The sequence below is a fragment of the Ranitomeya imitator genome, chromosome 3 (assembly GCF_032444005.1).
Source record: "Ranitomeya imitator isolate aRanImi1 chromosome 3, aRanImi1.pri, whole genome shotgun sequence".
Taxonomy (NCBI): Eukaryota; Metazoa; Chordata; class Amphibia; order Anura; family Dendrobatidae; genus Ranitomeya; species Ranitomeya imitator.
The window spans coordinates 50,906,094-50,924,679 of NC_091284.1; the positions used below are offsets into that span (position 1 = coordinate 50,906,094).

The following is an 18,586-nucleotide window of genomic DNA, read 5'->3' on the forward strand; positions in this document are numbered from 1 at the left end:
GTGGTTGGGCAATATAGTACGTGGCTGGGCAATATAGTACGTGGCTGGGCAATATAGTACGTGGCTGGGCAATATAGTACGTGGCTGGGCATATAGTACTTGGCTGGGAATATAGTACGTAGCCGGCCAATATACTACGTGGCTGGGCAACATACTATGTGGCTGGGCAATATAGTATGCGGCTGGGCAATATACTACGTGGACATCCATATTCTAGAATACCCGATGCGTTAGAATCGGGCCACCATCTAGTGTGTGTGTGTGTATGTGTATGTGTATATATATATATATATATATATATATATTGTTAGGACTACAGAGGTGGGTACGAGAGTGGACCCTCTGGACCGTGGAAGTCCCCCTCGTGGGCGAGCAGACCCGGAGATAACCAACCCCTATACAGGGGCTGTTTAGGAGCAGGCCCAGAGGTTACCTTACCGCGGTAGCGGATACCAGAAGGGACGGCTCAAGTAGAGGGAAGGCTGACGAGTGGACAAAACTGAGGACCGGAATCAGCAGCGGAAAATCCAGAGGCAGAAGACACAGGAACGGAAGGCAGGAACGGCAGAGGGGAACCAGGGACGGAGAGGGAACTGAAACAAAGAAACGGAAAACAGGCACAGTAAATACTAGCGCCGGAGCGCAGAGCTAGTACAGAGGTACAGCGAACGGCCAGAGACTAAGCAAACACTAAAGATACTCAGGCACCTCTTAGCAGAGGAGGTGGCCTGAAATACCGTGCTCTCCATGGTGATTGGCTGCAGATGCACCACATCCGGTGCCAGGAGATCCGGAGCCGAGAGGCTGTATCTAACGCTGAAGCCTGCGCAGGAGCGCCGGAAGTAGGGACGCAGGAACGAGCGATGCCGGAAGAAGATGGCGCAGCCCGAGAGGAGGAGAGGGCAATGCGCCGAGCGCTGAAAGAAGAGCGAGCGAGGGGAGCGGAAGCGGCACGCTGAGGACCAGGAGCAGAGCGGTGAGCAGCCGCAGGAGCAGAGTGGTGAGCAGCCGCTGTAACATTATATATATATATATATATATATATATATATATATATATATATATATATATACATACACATACTAGATGGTGGCTGATTCTAATGCATCGGGTATTCTAGAATATGTATGTCCACGTAGTGTATTGCCCAGCCACGTAATATATTGCCCAGCCATGTAATGTATTGCCCAGCCACGTAGTATATCGCCCAGCCACGTAGTATATTGCCCAGCCACGTAGTATATTGCCTAGCCACGTAGTATATTGCCCAGTCACATAGTATATTGCCCAGCTACGCACAGAGCCACGTAGTATACAGCACAGAGCCACGTGGTATATTGCCCAGTCACGTAGTATACAGCACAGTTGCGCAGTATATTGGCCAGTCACGTGGTATGCACCATATCCCTGTTTAAAAAAAAAAAAAAAAAGAATTCAAATAAAAAATAGTTACATACTCACCTCCTGGAGCCTCCGGATCGAAGCGGCCGGTTACCGATGCTTGGCGCGCGGTCCGGTTTGAAGATTGCATTGCGTTCTCGCGCGATGATGACATAGTGGTCTCGCGAGACGTACGTCATCTCGCGAAACCGCAATGCATGCAGCGGTCACTGGGGCGTCGCGAGGAGTGGAAAAGGCCAGTTCCTGATCCGGGGGGCCACCGGAGGGTGAGTATGTAAGTATTTTTTATTTTTTTATTATTTTTAACATTAGATATTTTTACTATTCGTGCTGCTGCTGCATAGGCCGCATGAATAGTAAAAAGTTGGTCACACAGGGTTAATAGCAGCGTTAACCGAGTGCGTTACACCGCAGTCAACGCTGCCATTAACCCTGTGTGAGCGCTGACCGGAGGGGAGTATGCGGACGCCGGGCACTGACTGCGGGGAGGAAGGAGCGGCCATTTTTTTCCGGACTGTGGCCGTCGCTGATTGGTCGCGGCAGCTATGACAGGCAGCTGCCGAGACCAATCAGCGAATGAATAACCGTGACAGAAAGACAGACGGAAGTGACCCTTAGACAATTATATAGTATGTATATATATATATATATATATATATATATATATATATATATATATATATACACACACACACACACACACACACACACACACACACACACACACACACAGAGAGCTAGACAGAGAGAGCGCGAGAGAGCTTGAGCGAGAAATTATGTAAAAAAGATATATTCATCTCTCAGTGCGCTGCCGACTAGAGGGAGGGCTCCCAGAAGAAGACATGGCTGATGGCAGGCAGGCTCTTGCTGGAAGGCAGGCTAGGCTCTTACTGGAAGGCATGCAGGCTAGACTCTTGCTGGATGGCATTGTGTGGCAGGGTGTTGACTCTCTTGCAGTATGGCTGGAAATGAGTGAGGGCCTCAATAGCATTGTTTTATATATGTGTCCTGGGGGCAGCCCTATAGGTTCTGAGCATGCCCAGATTTAAAAACTGGATCAGGCAACCGGATCCGCCTTTTTCCGGATCCGGCGCATTCCGGGGTCCATAGACATGCATTGTAGCGAAGAGCCGGATCTGGCTTTTTCGCCGCAGACAAAAAAAACGTTACAGTAGACGTTTTTTTCCAGACGCTGGATCCGGAAAAAAGTGGAAGGAACGCTGGGCCATGCGGTGCAATCCGGCGCTAATACAGGTCAATTGGGAAAAAACGGTTCCGGTTTTTCACAAGAGAGCCATAATCAGCCGGAATGAAAAAACCTGATGTGTGAAAGTAGCCTTACTGTTGGCATTTTCTGCTTTCCATAACATAGATATACTAGTATGAAGTGTATATTATTATCCTACTATTGAGCTTTTAATTAAATGGGCAGGTTATCGAGTTGATCTTGACTTGGTTTGCACCTCCTCCTTCTTGACCTTTTTGAATGAGTCCATTGATAGTCATTAGCTGTTGGGACACTTTTCAGTAAGTGGTTCATTGGGTTTAAACCACTAATTGGCCCTTGCAGACACTTCTAGCACCTAATGCCGGTACACCTGGAAAGTTCTCTCTGTGCTTTCATGAGGATCACTAGGTAGAACTAATCAAATTGGCCATTAGAGAACTTCCTTTCATCTCGGTCCTCGACACGAAGCCTCAAGTGTTAAAGGACCGCCGTGTGCATTTGGAGGTTTTTTCTACCCCATGATGTTGTCTTGTCGTACGTCAGTCTGACAGGTATGGGAAATGACATCTTTTTAAGTATTGCTAAAAAAGTCATTTGTACCAAAAACCATGACTTGTCTGTCTTTATACTGTCAGCACGGGTGATATATAGTCACTTTTAAGAAAGTTATTAGTGTCAAGCCGTGCCGTCGGTACCTGTGTGGATTTAGTCTCCATGGAGATTGATTACTTTACTTATGGTTCTTGTCTTAAAAAAAAGAGACAGTGAAATGTATTTTGCAGTCGTCATGTTGATCTTTGGTACTTTTGGAGAACCTGCAAGGATTGAAGAATGTTCTTAGAAACTTGGTTGTGATATTAGAGTACCCATTTTTCAGGGGGCGTCCATTCCCAATCAACAACAGACCTGGACAGATTGCAGCCCACATGATAGATCTGCCGCTTTAGCTGTTCCTTTACTGCCTGCTGACCAGGAAAGCCAAAGGGCTGAGAACAGTGGTATACTGAGCACTCACTTCAACCCCCATCTCCTCTTTTTGCTCAGCATCTCGACTTCAATGCTATTTGCATCCTTAGGATGCAGATACAGTACATCACAATAGTGGAAAAGGGAGCCCTTCTTCAGCCATCAGTCAGCTAGTGTATCTGACCCTTGACACAGCCTGTGCAATGACATCACAACATAATACCTGCACATCGGAGGAATGGAGTGAGGGGTATTTAGTTTCTTTTATTTCTGTCAGTCAGTACTTATGGGGGGGATAACTGTTGGCATCATACTATGTGGGGGTGGGAATTGTACTGTGGTGGTATCATACTATGTGTGCAATAATGTACAGTGGGCGCATGATACTATGTGGGGGAGCTGTGGAGTCCATCATGTGGAGGTGTCACCCACGGCCCAAAGTATAGTGAGCAGTATCTGTATAGAAGAACGTGCCCACCCACACTGTGAGCGCGCTGCCTGGCTCAGACAGTGTCACTAAGCATGCACACACATGTTGGCTGAGTACACCCAATGCTAAATTTGAGAAGCGAGCGATGTCATTCAAAAACGGGGGAATACCTTCAACATATCTATGAGCTCGTAATGACCTGGAGAATCATGTTGGCAGGTTAGTGTTTGCATTTAGTGAACCTAGTAAAAAAGCCAAACAATAAACAAGTGTGGGATTGCACTTCTTTTTGCAATTTCACCGCACTTGGAATTTTTTTCCCGTTTTCTAGTACACAACATGGTAAAGCAAATGATGTAGTTCAAAAATGCAACTCACATGGCCATATTGATGGAAAAATAAAAAAGTTATGGCTCTGGGAAGGAGGGGAGCGAAAAACGAACACGGAAAAACGGAAAATCCCAAGGTAAAGTACAACATGCAAAATGAGGGGGCATAATGGTGCAGTGAACTCCTGGCCTTGCCCCGTATTTGCATGCAAATTAAATTATATTAAATGTCGTATGATTTTTATAGTATATACCGTAAGTTCCCAATATCACAGAATTCATTGTTTTATATTGCTTTTGGGTGTTATATTTTTTTTTATTTGTTTTAATTGTTTTAATTTGTTTTAATTTAGCTGAATTCTAAATAATAATAATAATTTTATTGATATAGTGCCAACATACGGTATTCTAACTGATAAAATGAGCCTGTAAATAGGGCTTCCTGAACCGGGTCCCTGTGAGGAGCATCAATGCAATAAGAGGTGAGAAAAAGAAGGGGTGGACAAGGGCACTGAACGCCCAACGCGTGTCGCCAGGAACCCTGGCTTCTTCAGGGAAGCCCTATTTACAGGCTCAGGTTGTATAGATCGCTCTACTATTCAGTGCTATTCCTTTAAGGACGCTCATTTTCTTATACAGGCTTGGAATATGTATTATTGCACCTCAGTAAGCCCTTTTTACAGGCTTAGGTTATTTAGGTTGCTTTACTGTTTAGTGCTATTCCTTTAAGGACGCTCACTTTCTCATACAAGCTTGGAGTATGTATTATTTCACCCTGTAATCCATTAGCATTGCATCATATGTACTGATTTTTGTTCGGGGCGCGACAAGCGCATGACCCTATTATGGGTCTATGTATTTGTTGTCGTTTGCATTTTAAAATGTTTTTAACTTTTTTGCAGTGTTTGAGTTATGATCCAATAAAATGTATTATTGTTTTTGATACTCTTGTGTGGTGATCCCTGTAAAATGCATGCTATCTTTTCTCTTGTTTTTGTTTGTTGTGCCTTCTTGTAGCATGCAATAGGTGATCCCCAGTAGTGGTGCCCGCCTACATTTGCTGTAAAAACTGTCCACACACTCATTCACACTCCAACCACTCCACCATGGCCAAGACCAAAGAGCTGTCTAAGGACACCAGGGACAAAACTTGTAGACCTTAACAAGGCTGGGATGGTCTACAGGGCAATAGGCAAGCAATATGGTGAGAAGGCAACAACTGTTGGCACAATTATTAGAAAATGGAAGAGACACAAGTTGACTGTCAATCTTGCTTTGTCTTGGGCTCCATGCAAGATCTCGCCTCGTGGAGTAAGGATGATTCTGAGAAAGGTCGGGAATCAGCCCAGAAGTACACAGGAGGACCTGGTTAATGACCTGAAGAGAGCTGGGACCACAGTCTTACACATTAGTAAAACTACGCCGTCATGGATTAGGGTATGTGCTCACGTTGCGGATTTTGCTGCGGATCAGGAGTGGATTGGCCGCTGCGGATTTGCAGCAGTTTTCCATGAGTTTACAGTACCATGTAAACCTATGGAAAACAAAATCCGCAGTTCACATGCTGCGGGAAAAAAAACGGGTGGAAACGTATCGTTGTTTATTCCGAAGCATGTCAATTCTTTGTGCGGATTCCGCAGCGGTTTACACTTGCTCCATAATTGGAATCCACAAAAAAATTGCGGTAAATCCGCGGTAATTCCAAAGGAAATCTGCAGTGCGGGTTACCTGCGGATTTACCAAAATCAGTCCAGAAAAATCCGCAGAGTAATCCGCAACGTGTGCATATGGCCTTAAAATCCTGCAAGGCACGCAAGGTCCCCCTGGTCACACCAGCACATGCTTAGGCCCTTTTGAAATTTGCCAGTGACCATATAAATGATCATGAGGAGGCCTGGGAGAAGGTCATGTGGTCAGATGAAACCAAAAAAGAACTTTTTGGTATTAACTCCGTTTGTCGTGTTTTGAGGAAGAAGGATTAGTACAACCCCAAGAACACCATCCCAACGGTGAAGCATTTTGAGGGAAATGTCATTCTTTGGGGGTGCTCTTCTGCAAACTGGACAGGACGACTGCATTGTATTGAAGGGAGGATGGATGTGGTCATGTATCGCAAAATTTTGGCCAACAACCTGCTTCCCTCAGTAAAAGCATTGAAGGTGGGTCACGGATGGGTCTTCCAGCATGACAATGACTTGACACTCACAACCAGGGCAACTAGGGAGTGACTCCATAAGGGTATATGTCCACGTTCAGTATTACATCCAGATTAGCTGCAGATTGAACGCTGTGTACAGCCGCAGCTTTCAACCCACAGCGTCCAGATGTTACAGCATAGTGGAGGGGATTTTTTGAAATCCTGTCTCCACTATGCGTGCGAACCCTGCGTTATCGGACATGCAGCGCGTCTTTTTAGACTGCAGCATGTCTGTTTACCTTGCGGTGACGCTCCGTCACCACAAGGTAAATCACAGGGCCCTATGTATGGGGTGCAGTGATTCCGGATGTGTTCAACGAACACATCTGGAATCACCACGCGTACAGAACGGGGCGGCGCTTTGGGCGGAGCGGGTTTTCCGCTCCGTCCAAAGCGCCGTGATTACGGACTGTGGACACATACCCTAAGAAGCATTTCAGTGTCCTGGAGTGGCCTAGCCAGTCTCCTGACTGAGCCCAATAGAAACTCTTTGGAGGGAGCTGAAACTCAATGTTGTCCAGCGACAGCCCTGAAACCTCAAAGATCTGGAGAAGATCTGTATGGAGGAGTGGGCCAAAATCCCTGCTGCACTGTTTGTAAACTGGGTCAAGAACTACAGGAAACGTCTGACCTCTGCAAACAAGGGTTTCTGTACCAAATATTACGTTCTGTTTTTCTATTGTATCACATACTTATTTCATGCAATAAAATGCAAATTATGTAAGAATCATACAATGTGATTTTCTGGATTTTATTTTTGTATTCTGTCTTTCACAGTTGAAGTATACATACGATAAAAATTACAGACCTCTCTCCATGCCTTGTAGATGTGAAAATTAGCAAATTCGGCAGTGTATCAAATACTTATTTTCTCCGCTGTATATTAGGCAGGTATCTTTCACAACCATCCGCCCTTTCACACACTGGGACACTCGACAGCTCGTTAAAGTCAAACTGCTTGGTCCTTATTTATTGTTCCCATACATATTAGATGGTGGGGTGCTCTTGCCGAAATACTTATTTGGTGGTATACATCTAATATATATGGCCATCTTTTATAGAAAAAAAGAAAGAAATACAGTAACACAAAAAAAAATACAGACCAAAAGGAGGAGGGGGGAGATGCAGCTTCTGTTACTCTCTCTTTGTGAGAGTGGAGGAAAAGTGGCGTAAATTATTAACAAAATGTACTCCAGTCTCTGTGTAAAAGCGACCTCAGTGTGGATATGTTTATACGTTAATGCATTTCTGAACTTAGAGTTGAGATATTTTGCATTGTAATAATGACTGAGTGATAAATATTCCCCGTTCTAAGGAAGCTTGTAAGAATGAAAGAATGTCCATTGTTCCTCCTGGAATGTTCTCAGCTTGGGATAATGACTTTTATGATGGAGAAAAGCAATCAAAAATCGCAAACAGCGAGTGAGGGCGACAGTTTAACCCTTTAGTGACCAGGCCAAATGTTTCAAATCTGATGCGCGGCATGTTCCAAGATATCCCAGTGATTCTGTTTTTTTTTTTTTTTTTTTGTGACACGTTGTACTTTGTCAAAGGGAACCTATTAACAGAAAAAACACTATTAACCTGCAGGTATGGGGTTAATCTGCAGCTTGGATGCCTGCACTTAGCTGAACTCTGCATGGAGAAAATGAACTTTTAGGCTGGGTTCACATTGCGTTAGTGGCAGTCTGCTAACGGAATCCGTTACATGGCGCCACTAACGCAATGTAACGGATCCGTTAGCGCACCCATTGACCGCAATGTATCTAACGCATCGCTAACGTATGCCATTTTAGGCATGCGTTAGCGATGTCCCGTTATTTTGTGACGGACCTCGAACGCTGCTTGCAGCGTTTTTGGGTCCGTTCCCGCTAGCACAGATCGGGCATCTGCGCTAGCGGGATCGCTAAACGCAATCCCTTTTTGTACATTGCGTTAGCGCTTTCCGTTAGCGTATGCGCTAAACGGATTGCACTAACGCAATGTGAACCTAGCCTTAAGCCCACAGTGTTGCGGTTTCAGCTACGGGGAAGGCGCCGGCGCGGGTTCAGAGCATGCAGAGCAGCGGCTGTAACCTGCTTTCCCCGATTTCCCCTGATTGACAGTTAACCCTAATGCAGAGCGAGTGTCAGTCAAGGCCACGGTGCAGCCCATCACTCTGTATTCTCGGGCGCTATGACTAAACCCACGTCTGCGGCCCCCCATGACTGAAACCGGATGCTGCCAGGGACAATAACGTTCATTTTCTCCCTGCAGTGTTCAGCTGCATGCAGGCGCCAGGCTGGTTAGTAACGCTATTGACCTGCAGAGTTATCTCCACACCAGTTTTTTTTCGGGTGACAGGTTCCATTTAATGGTAAATTTAAGTCCATATGTTTTGCATTTATTTACAAAAATATCAGATGTTTGACACAAAATGTCTATAAATTCGCTATTCTTTACCTTTGAAAGATTATCCCTTTAACCAAGAGTCACACAACACCAAAAAGGTGAATAAATCACACTTTCTCGTGTCTGTTTTACATCATCAGCATCTGTAACTATGTTCTTTTACTGTGTTAGTGTTAGAAGGTTTAACATTGTAGCAGTAATTTGTTTTACAGTTTTGGGGGAATTTACAAAACTCTTTTTTTTTTTTTATTTATTTATTTATTTTTAAGGGACATTTGGCTTTGACGTGACTTTGGGTGACCCATATATTGGAAATCCCCCCCCAAAAGTGATACAGTTTTATAAGTGGCACCGATCAACATATTCAAAACTGCTGTCAGGTAGTTTGTTTAACCCTTTAGCTGCTTTTCAGGAATTTAATACAAAGTAGCATGACAGAAAAAAAAAATGTTATTTTTACCACCTAAATGTCGGTAAGTTCTGAACAGGCCCCTATTTCCGGCAGACTGAAGGACCGTTATTTGGCTGTGAATTGCTATCGCAAATATTAGGACCACACGAACATGATCTCAGGGTTCTGATGGCATTAAGGAGGGAGATCCGATACTCTTATTAACCATCTAGATGCCGCAGTCACTATTCACAGCAGCTTCTAATGGGGTTAAATAGTCACTAATGGTCACTAAGGGGTTAATAAAAGTACAATGCAAGCTATAGTTTTCAAGCTTGAAAACCCCTAAAAACTGCACAAAACCCAGAGTAAATGCTGCTCTTTTTACAACAAGCTATGTGCAGAGTCCCAGCCAGTAGTAATATGCTGTGGGATTTCAGCTCTGAGGGCAGCTGAATTGTAAATGTAGCTGTGAATTATAATATCGTCTGTAAATTGGGATCCGTGCTAATCAGTAGCGATGCAATACATTTGCCAATTTCCTCAACCCCCTATGTAGATTAATATTATACTTCTATGTGAATACATGCTTGAAAATTTCAGGTTCTCAACTAGAGCTCGGCTCTCCTAAGGAATAAGCAGTGAAATATTGTTCTCCGAGGAGGTAACCTTTTTCTTCACTGAATGTCAAAATAATTGGCATTCCACGAGCCGTTCACAATTGTCACAGTTAATGGCTGCCTAATTTTAATATAATAATATTCCTCTCTTGCAATATTTATATTACCTTCCAGAGAACATGTAGCCCAGGGCGGCGATTCAGAGAAAAAAAAAACATTAAATGTTCTCTTTGTTAGATCTGAAATAAATGTTATAACTTTGTATAAAGGAGTTTATTTGTTTTATAATAACTCTGTTATCCTGATTTTATATCTACAAATATTTGGTCATTGCAAATTGGATACGTATATTTTGGACATGTACTTTCTGGGTTACCGTAATGTGCATATATGATAATACTACCACACACTGTATTTTGCAGGCTCCTTTCAATACTAACAATGCCCACATAAAACAAGCTGTTACAAATTATAACACTATAATACAACCTATAATACTCGGCACAGTACACCTATAATACCAGTGATCAGCCCCATGTCAAACTGGCCCTCTTGCTTTGTAAAGTAGTGGCAGCCATTGACTTTCTATAAACCGCCTGCTCGCTTGACGCTTCTCCCCTCTTCTTGCTTGACGCTTCTCCCCCCTTCTCGCTTGATTCTTCTCCCCTCTTCTCGCTTCATGCTTCTCCTACCTTCTTGCTTAATGCTTCTCCCACCTGCTCTCTTGATGCTTCTCCCCCCTTGCTTGATGCTTCTCCCCTCTTCTCGGTTGATATTTCTCCCCCCTTCTCGCTTGATGCTTCTCCCCCTCCTTGCTTGATTCTTCTCCCACCTTCTCGCTTGATGCTTCACCCCTCTTCTCGCTTCATGCTTCTCCCCTCTTCTCGCTTCATGCTTCTCCCCTCTTCTCGCTTCATGCTTCTCCCCCCTTCTCACTTAATGCTTATCCCCCTTCTCGCTTGATGCTTCTCCCCTCTTCTCGCTTGATGCTTCACCCCTCTTCTCGCTTCATGCTTCTCCCTTCATTCTTCTCCCCTCTTCTCGCTTCATGCTTCCCCCTCTTCTCGCTTCATGCTTCTCCCCCCTTCTCACTTAATGCTTATCCCCCTTCTCGCTTGATGCTTCTCCCACCTTCTCGCTTGATGCTTCTCCCCTCTTCTCGCTTGATGCTTCTCCCCTCTTCTCGCTTCATGCTTCTCCCCCCTTCTCACTTAATGCTTCTCCCCCTTCTCGCTTGATGCTTCTCCCCTCTTCTCGCTTGATGCTTCACCCCTCTTCTCGCTTCATGCTTCTCCCTTCATGCTTCTCCCCTCTTCTCGCTTCATGCTTCTCCCCCCCTTCTCATTTAATGCTTATCCCCCTTCTCGCTTGATGCTTCTCCCACCTTCTCGCTTGATGCTTCTCCCCTCTTCTCGCTTGATGCTTCTCCCACCTTCTTGCTTGATGCCTCTCCCACCTTCTTGCTTGATGCCTCTCCCACCTTCTTGCTTGATGCCTCTCCCACCTTCTCGCTTGATGCCTCTCCCACCTTCTCGCTTGATGCTTCTCCCACCTTCTCGCTTGATGCTTCTCCCACCTTCTCGCTTGATGCTTCTCCCTCCTTCTCGCTTGATGCTTCTCCCCCCTTCTCGCTTGATGCTTCTCCCATCTTCTCGCTTGATGCTTCTCCCATCTTCTCGCTTGATGCTTCTCCCATCTTCTCGCTTGATGCTTCTCCCATCTTCTCGCTTGATGCTTCTGTCACCTTCTCACTTCATGCTTCTCCCCCCTACTTTCTTCATGCTTCTCCCCAATGCTCTCTTCATAATGCTTCTCCCCCCTGCTAGCTTCATCATGCTTCTCCCCCCTGCCCGCTTCATCATGCTTCTTACCCCTGCCCGCTTCATCATGCTTCTTCCCCCTGCTCGCTTCATCATGCTTCTTCCCCCTGCTCGCTTCATCATACTTATCCTCACTGCTCGCTTCACCATGCTTCTCCCCACTGCTCGCTTCATCATGCTTCTTCCCACTGCTTTCTTCATCCTGCTTCTCCCCCTGATCGGTAGACTGCAAGTGATAGCTGCCATTCAGTTGAGGTTGGCGTGATTTCCTCTTTTTGTGCTATAGATGACTTGGTCTCTCGGGAGCTCTATTTTCGGTCTGCCCCATATAAGTGGAATCGGATTTATGCTCTGGTTAGTAAGTCAGCTGCTATGGTATTTAAAGAAGAGTGTGCTTGGGGAATTAATGATTGCCTCCCATTACCCACTTCAGGTTCTGCAAAATGACTGAGAACGTTTTAAATAGGTGAAAAATATTTAGAGGGAGTCCAGAACCCATCAAAGAACTTCCCCACTCCCCCTATATACACATTCTTTGCAACACAAAAGGATGCTTTACAGCTAAAGGGGTTATTAACTATTTCTAAATTCCCTTCTCCTAAAGAACATGGGAGCACTCAGCCAAGCTAAATATTCCTATGTATGGAAGAGCTAGCTGTCGACTATCAAATATGTATGGGAGCCTTAAAAGGTAGGATGTAAATTCGAGATAATGCTACCTAGGTTGCTTTGGGAATATAATGAAAATGGTATTTTAATAATGGACAACACCTAAGATTGGCTGGAATAGATCAGGGTTATCACAAGCTCTCACCAGGTAGCCCTACCTACTAAGTATAAGCCTGCTGTGCGTTGCCTTTCTACACCCTTTGGCCCTGTTTCATCAAAGCTTTCTGGCGTAAAAGTTGTGAAAAGTAACAAAATTTAGATGCAGTTGGCCTAATAGGTGTAATTCCTGATGATCTGTGACATTCTGCATCATGAGATCTCTAGCATAGCACACAGAGGTGTACACCATTGGGCAGTCTCTCCAGTGAAGAAGGCAGTAGGATAGATATGTCGTTGGGTCCTTAATCTGTTATCCACTAGTAAAGTGAATACATACAATTTTGCTTTAGGCTGTAAAATGTGACACTTCTCACAGTCCTTGGGTCCGGATGAGCAGCATTTGGGCATTGCGAATAACTGATGGTGATTTAGGGTGGCACAGATGTAACATTGGAGACTATTGTGACTGGACAACAGCAAAAAGGGCAGTACTGGAACTGTGGGAACTAATGAAGCAACAGATATAGAATAGTTGTATTACAGAAGGAAATAGGATAGGCTCAGCAATGAAACAGAATCCAGTGCGGTGCTGGCATAGCAGTTTGCTAGATTTGACTCACTGACAGAGCTAAGTTTGTCACAGAGTCCTATCATAATTACTCAAACAACAGTATAGCAGTGTTGATTCGGTGTAATATTTGTGTTTGTCAGATCATCCTATTGCAGTACAGGTAGAGCAGTATAGCAGAGTTAACTTGGCAACAGAGCTTATTTTGTCAGCATCCAATTGCAGAATTTGTATAGCAGTTGAGTTTGTCGAAGAGTCCTGTTGCTGAACTGGCAGCTAAATTCTCAGGTGGCTTCTGGCCACTTGAGCTGGGATAAGTAGCCCTTGAGAGTGACTTCATATTTGTACCGGGGGTTGCCACAGCAACCTGGCACACATCGGAGGAGAAGTATCTGCTGGCCACGGAAGGATAGAATTCTCCTGTCTGTGGCCTAAATGCCTAAATTTAAAGGGAACCTGTCACCCCGTTTTTTGAGATTGAGCTATAAATACTGTTAAATAGGGCCTGCGCTGTGTGTTCCTATAGTGTATGTAGTGTACCCCGATTCCCCACCTATGCTGAGAAATAACTTACCAAAGTCGCCGTTTTCGCCTGTCAATCAGGCTGGTCAGGTCGGGAGGGCGTGGTGACATCGCTGGTTCTTCCTCAGCTTTACGTTGGTGGCGTAGTGGCGTAGTGGTGAACAAGCAGCGCGCGATCTGCGCTGTCATCCCTTGCATCGGTGGGGGCGGCCATCTTCCTGGGGCCGCGCGTGCGCAGATCGAGTGCTCTGCTGCACGGGGCTTCAGGAAAATGGCCGCGGGATGCCGTGCGTGCGCATTAGAGATCGCGGCGGCCATTTTCCCAAAGCCGAGTTTGCATCTCGGCTTTGGGAAAATGGCCGCCGCGATCTCTAATGCGCACGCGCGGCATCCCGCGGCCATTTTCCTGAAGCCCCGTGCAGCAGAGCACTCGATCTGCGCACGCGCGGCCCCAGGAAGATGGCCGCCCCCACCGATGCAAGGGATTACAGCGCAGATCGCGCGCTGCTTGTTCACCACTACGCCACCAACGTAAAGCTGAGGAAGAACCAGCGATGTCACCACGCCCTCCCGACCTGACCAGCCTGATTGACAGGCGAAAACGGCGACTTTGGTAAGTTATTTCTCAGCATAGGTGGGGAATCTGGGTACACTACATACACTATAGGAACACACAGCGCAGGCCCTATTTAACAGTATTTATAGCTCAATCTCAAAAAACGGGGTGACAGGTTCCCTTTAAAAAAAAAAAATCTATAAATGATATTTATAAGGAGCCAGTAGAAACTCCGGATTTTCATAAAGCAGCATATCCTGACACTCATATCCATGGTGACTGAAATCTTTCCTTTTATCAGTGTAATGTTGTTTTTCCTGTGAAGAATATTATTTTGAGGAAACCAGGGATACAAGAAAGAGGTAAGGGGTAAAGAAATGAATAGCAATTTGTATCTCCTATTCCCTGTAAGTCTCGACAGACGACTCGTGCAATCATTTGTAACTGTCGCTGGAAGCGCACAAGAGGTTTGATAAGACGTTGGGGTTGGTTTGATGTAATGCGGGAGCCCTGGCATTCATTATTTTGCGGTGTTTATTATAGCGCAGATGCACATCCTAAGGAAATAATTTTCCGCTGAAACCATTATAACAGTGTAATGATATTCACCAGCCGCATTACTAAATACGCTCCCACAAACTCAACTTTAATAACGGCATTGCTCACTGTCAGATCACGGACGTCCTCCAGCGGTTTTCACTGTAGATGTATGGTGCGCACAGTGCAAATGTGTTATTGCTACTCTTATGGAAGCTTCTGGGAATATTACAGTTAAAAGGAATGTATCATGATAAAATAACAGATTATTTTAATATGGATTTGATTATTACTTTTTTCATTGTTTGAATATGGATAATCCTAAAATAATCTTGAAATATTTTAGTTTCAACACAAATTTGACGTCGCTTATATTCTGTTTCTCAGCTTTGCTGTGTAGATTAAAGGTACCTTCACACATAACGATTTCGTTAACGATTTCGTTGCTTTTTGTGACTTAGCAACGATATCGTTAACGAAATCGTTATGTGTGACAGCGACCAACGATCAGGCCCCTGCTGGGAGATCGTTGGTCGCTGGGGAATGATCAGGACCTTTTTTTTGGTCGCCGATCACCCGCTGTCATCGCTGAATCGGCGCGTGTGATGCCGATCCAGCGATGTGTTCACTGGTAACCAGGGTAAATATCGGGTTACTAAGCGCAGGGCCGCGCTTAGTAACCCGATATTTACCCTGGTTACCATTGTAAAAATAAAAAAAAATAAAAACAGTACATACTCACATTCCGATGTCTGTCACGTCCCCCGGCGTCAGCTTTCCGCACTGACTGTGTCAGCGCCGGCCGTAAAGCAGAGCACAGCAGTGACATCACTAAGCCCTGCGCTTAGTAACCCGATATTTACCCTGGTTACCCGGGGACTTCGGCATCGTTGAAGACAGTTTCAACGATGCCGAAGTCTTTCCCCTGATCGTTGGTCGCTGGAGAGAGCTGTCTGTGTGACAGCTCCCCAGCGACCACACAACGACTTACCAACGATCACGGCAAGGTCGTATCGCTGGTCGTGATTGTTGGTAAGTCGTTTAGTGTAACGGTACCTTAAGACATAATCCACAGAGGAATAACAGATTTTGTTAAAGCTAGTAGTAACACTATGCCATATAGATCAATAAGGCTTTGTAAATTTCTTCCTGAAACTTCCTGGTCTTTGGGGTAAGGGCTGTAGGCTATTGCTTTTTCAAGACTGTAAAAGTCTGATATTTTGATATTTCTAAGTCCATTTATTCGCATTGGGGTGCTCTACTTTACTTTGCTTCTGGCCAAAAGATCATTCCAATCTTTGAGTCCATAAGTGCTTTGGCTGATCGAATGGACCGCTTGGCCAACTATTTTCTGACGTTGTGGGGACCTTTTTGACATACAACTACTTCTTTGTTTTTGTTAGTAGCTTATGAAAAAATTGCTAGAAACTTAATGTCCCTCTAAATGTCAGTGTCCTTTTTCTCCAGGTTTACCCAGAGTTACAGATAACCAATGTGGTGGAAGCTAATCAACCAGTCACGATCAATAACTGGTGTAAGAGGGGACGCAAACAGTGCAAGAGCCACACTCATATTGTGGTTCCATACCGGTGTTTGGGTGAGTGTTCATGACTCTTTTTTTTTTTACGCTTTTTCTATGGCTGATGTGATGTGGTTCTTCTTATTGCTCTTAGACCTTTAATTTTTCTGATACAAAGCTGCAAATCCCTGCGTAGATGTAAAGGTAAAATATAGTGTTCTGGTTGCCTATGTCTGACATACAGCACCAGGACTGGCAGCCATAAAGGGGCGGCCATGGGGTTATAGTTTGCCAATTACTATTTACTGCAGCAGACTTAAGGTATCCCATACTGTTTAAACCATATTTTTATATTGAGTTTTCTTCGCCAACTATGTTGGTCGCTATAGACAAAAGTAAATGCATTTATTTCAATATAAATAATAATATATATATGCATTTATTTATATATATATATATATATATATATATATATATATATATATATATATATATATATATAATGTCATATGCAGCATAAGCCTACAGTAGGGAGAATATTTTATAAAGTTTGGATTGTTGTTTAATCAATCTCCTTTTTGTGGCTATATACACACATGCTAATATTGTAAGATTACCGTATGTTAAGAGCAATCTAGACGTCAATCACATTTATTGCACTTGGCGTTTTCATTTTCCTGATAACACCTGATTTATTATAACCAGGATTTTTATCCTTTTTGACTACATTTTGACCAACATTGGCGCTTGAGATAATTCTTTATCACCTTGTTTTTGTATTAGCACTTTAGGGAATTTTGGATAAATTTCATGATTATTTTCATTTCTATCTACCTCATTGTGTTACATGATTTTCAATTAATATGGAGACGAGTACCAGTGTATACCTAGCTGCTATTTATTTTTCAACAATCTATACCTCTATTTTTACTAGCTCCTTGTCTTAACATTGTTAAGTGTTTTTAACTTTCATCAAAATGTTATGGTTTTATACCTAATATTATTGTCTTTTGTCACTTCTAATGTTTGTTTTTGATTATCACACCAGAAGCAAAATTTTGTTTTTGTATTGATTTCTCATTGAAGTGCAGCCCAATGTTTATGGGCATTTCAATATTTATGGACAACTTGTGATATACCATCCCCTGACTGTTCCCCTCACCAGTGTCTAGTACATGTGACTGTGTCATGGCCGATATCTGTTCACAGCCCTTGTTCCCCATATTATATAGTCAGTAGCACCTAAAACTCATGAAGACTTTGTATAATACAGAAGTAATGAGTGATATATCAGCCATGTCTGCAGGGAGGTCATATAGGTGCTGTCTGTGTAGTTTGTGAGGTAAAATTTAACAGACACATGAGGGAACATGGCGGCTACATGAATTTCTGAGGTAATATTGATCCCAAATCTGATGTAGGAGCTGTTACTACAGTAGTACACCATGTATTAGGTAAATATGGAGTAGTATATCACCAACAAGAGCCGGACTGCCCATCACTAGAATGTTCTCCTATCATCTGTAATGTGAGATGATGACCCCAGTATCATACTCCATGACACTGCAGACATGTTTTCTTTTATTGTTTTATTATCAATCCACAACTATGTTCTCAATCAACCCAAAAGACTCATAAATATCAAAGCTTAATATTTTTGGAAGTTGGAGTGGGGTTATTTTAGATTTGGCTATCTTAGGAGGATATCTGTTTGGGCAGGTAACTATTACTGTGCAGAATTATTAGGCAACTTACCGTAATAAAAACCAAATATATTCCCATCTCACTTGTTTATATTCACCAGGTAAACCAATATAACTGCACAAAATTTAGAAATAAACATTTCTGACATGCAAAACAAACCCCCCCCCCAAAATTAGAGACTAATATCGCCACCTTTCTTTATGATGACACTCGGCAGCCTTCCATCCATAGATTCTGTCAGTTGCTTGATCTGTTTACGATGAACATTGCGTGCAGCATCCACCACAGCCTCCAGACACTGTTCCGAGAGGTGGACTGTTTTCCCTCCCTGTAGATCTCACATTTTATGAGGGACCATGGGTTCTCTATGGGGTTCAGATCAGGTGAACAAGGGGGCCATATCATTATTTTTCCTTCTTTGAGACCTTTACTGGCCAGCCACGCTGTGGAGTAGTTCGGAGCATTGTCCTGCATGAAAATCATGTGTTTCTTGAACGATACCGACTTCTTCCTGTACCACTGCTTGAAGAAGTTGTCTTCAGGTCTGGGAGTTCAGCTTCACTCCATCCTCAACCCGAAAAGGTCCCACAAGTTCATCTTTGATGATACCAGCCCATACCAGTACCCCACCTCCACCTT

General features: G+C 43.9%; 1 protein-coding gene across 4 annotated transcripts in view; it reads left to right on the forward strand.

The window, feature by feature from the left end:
• APP (amyloid beta precursor protein) overlaps positions 1–18,586 on the forward strand; it is a 318,149-nt gene that overhangs the window by 129,032 nt on the left and 170,531 nt on the right. For all 4 annotated transcript variants that reach the window (XM_069760868.1, XM_069760867.1, XM_069760870.1 and 1 more), the window contains exon 3: positions 16,192–16,321. In XM_069760868.1, coding sequence (XP_069616969.1) covers positions 16,192–16,321 — 130 coding nt within the window. The remainder of the gene's footprint in view (positions 1–16,191; positions 16,322–18,586) is intronic.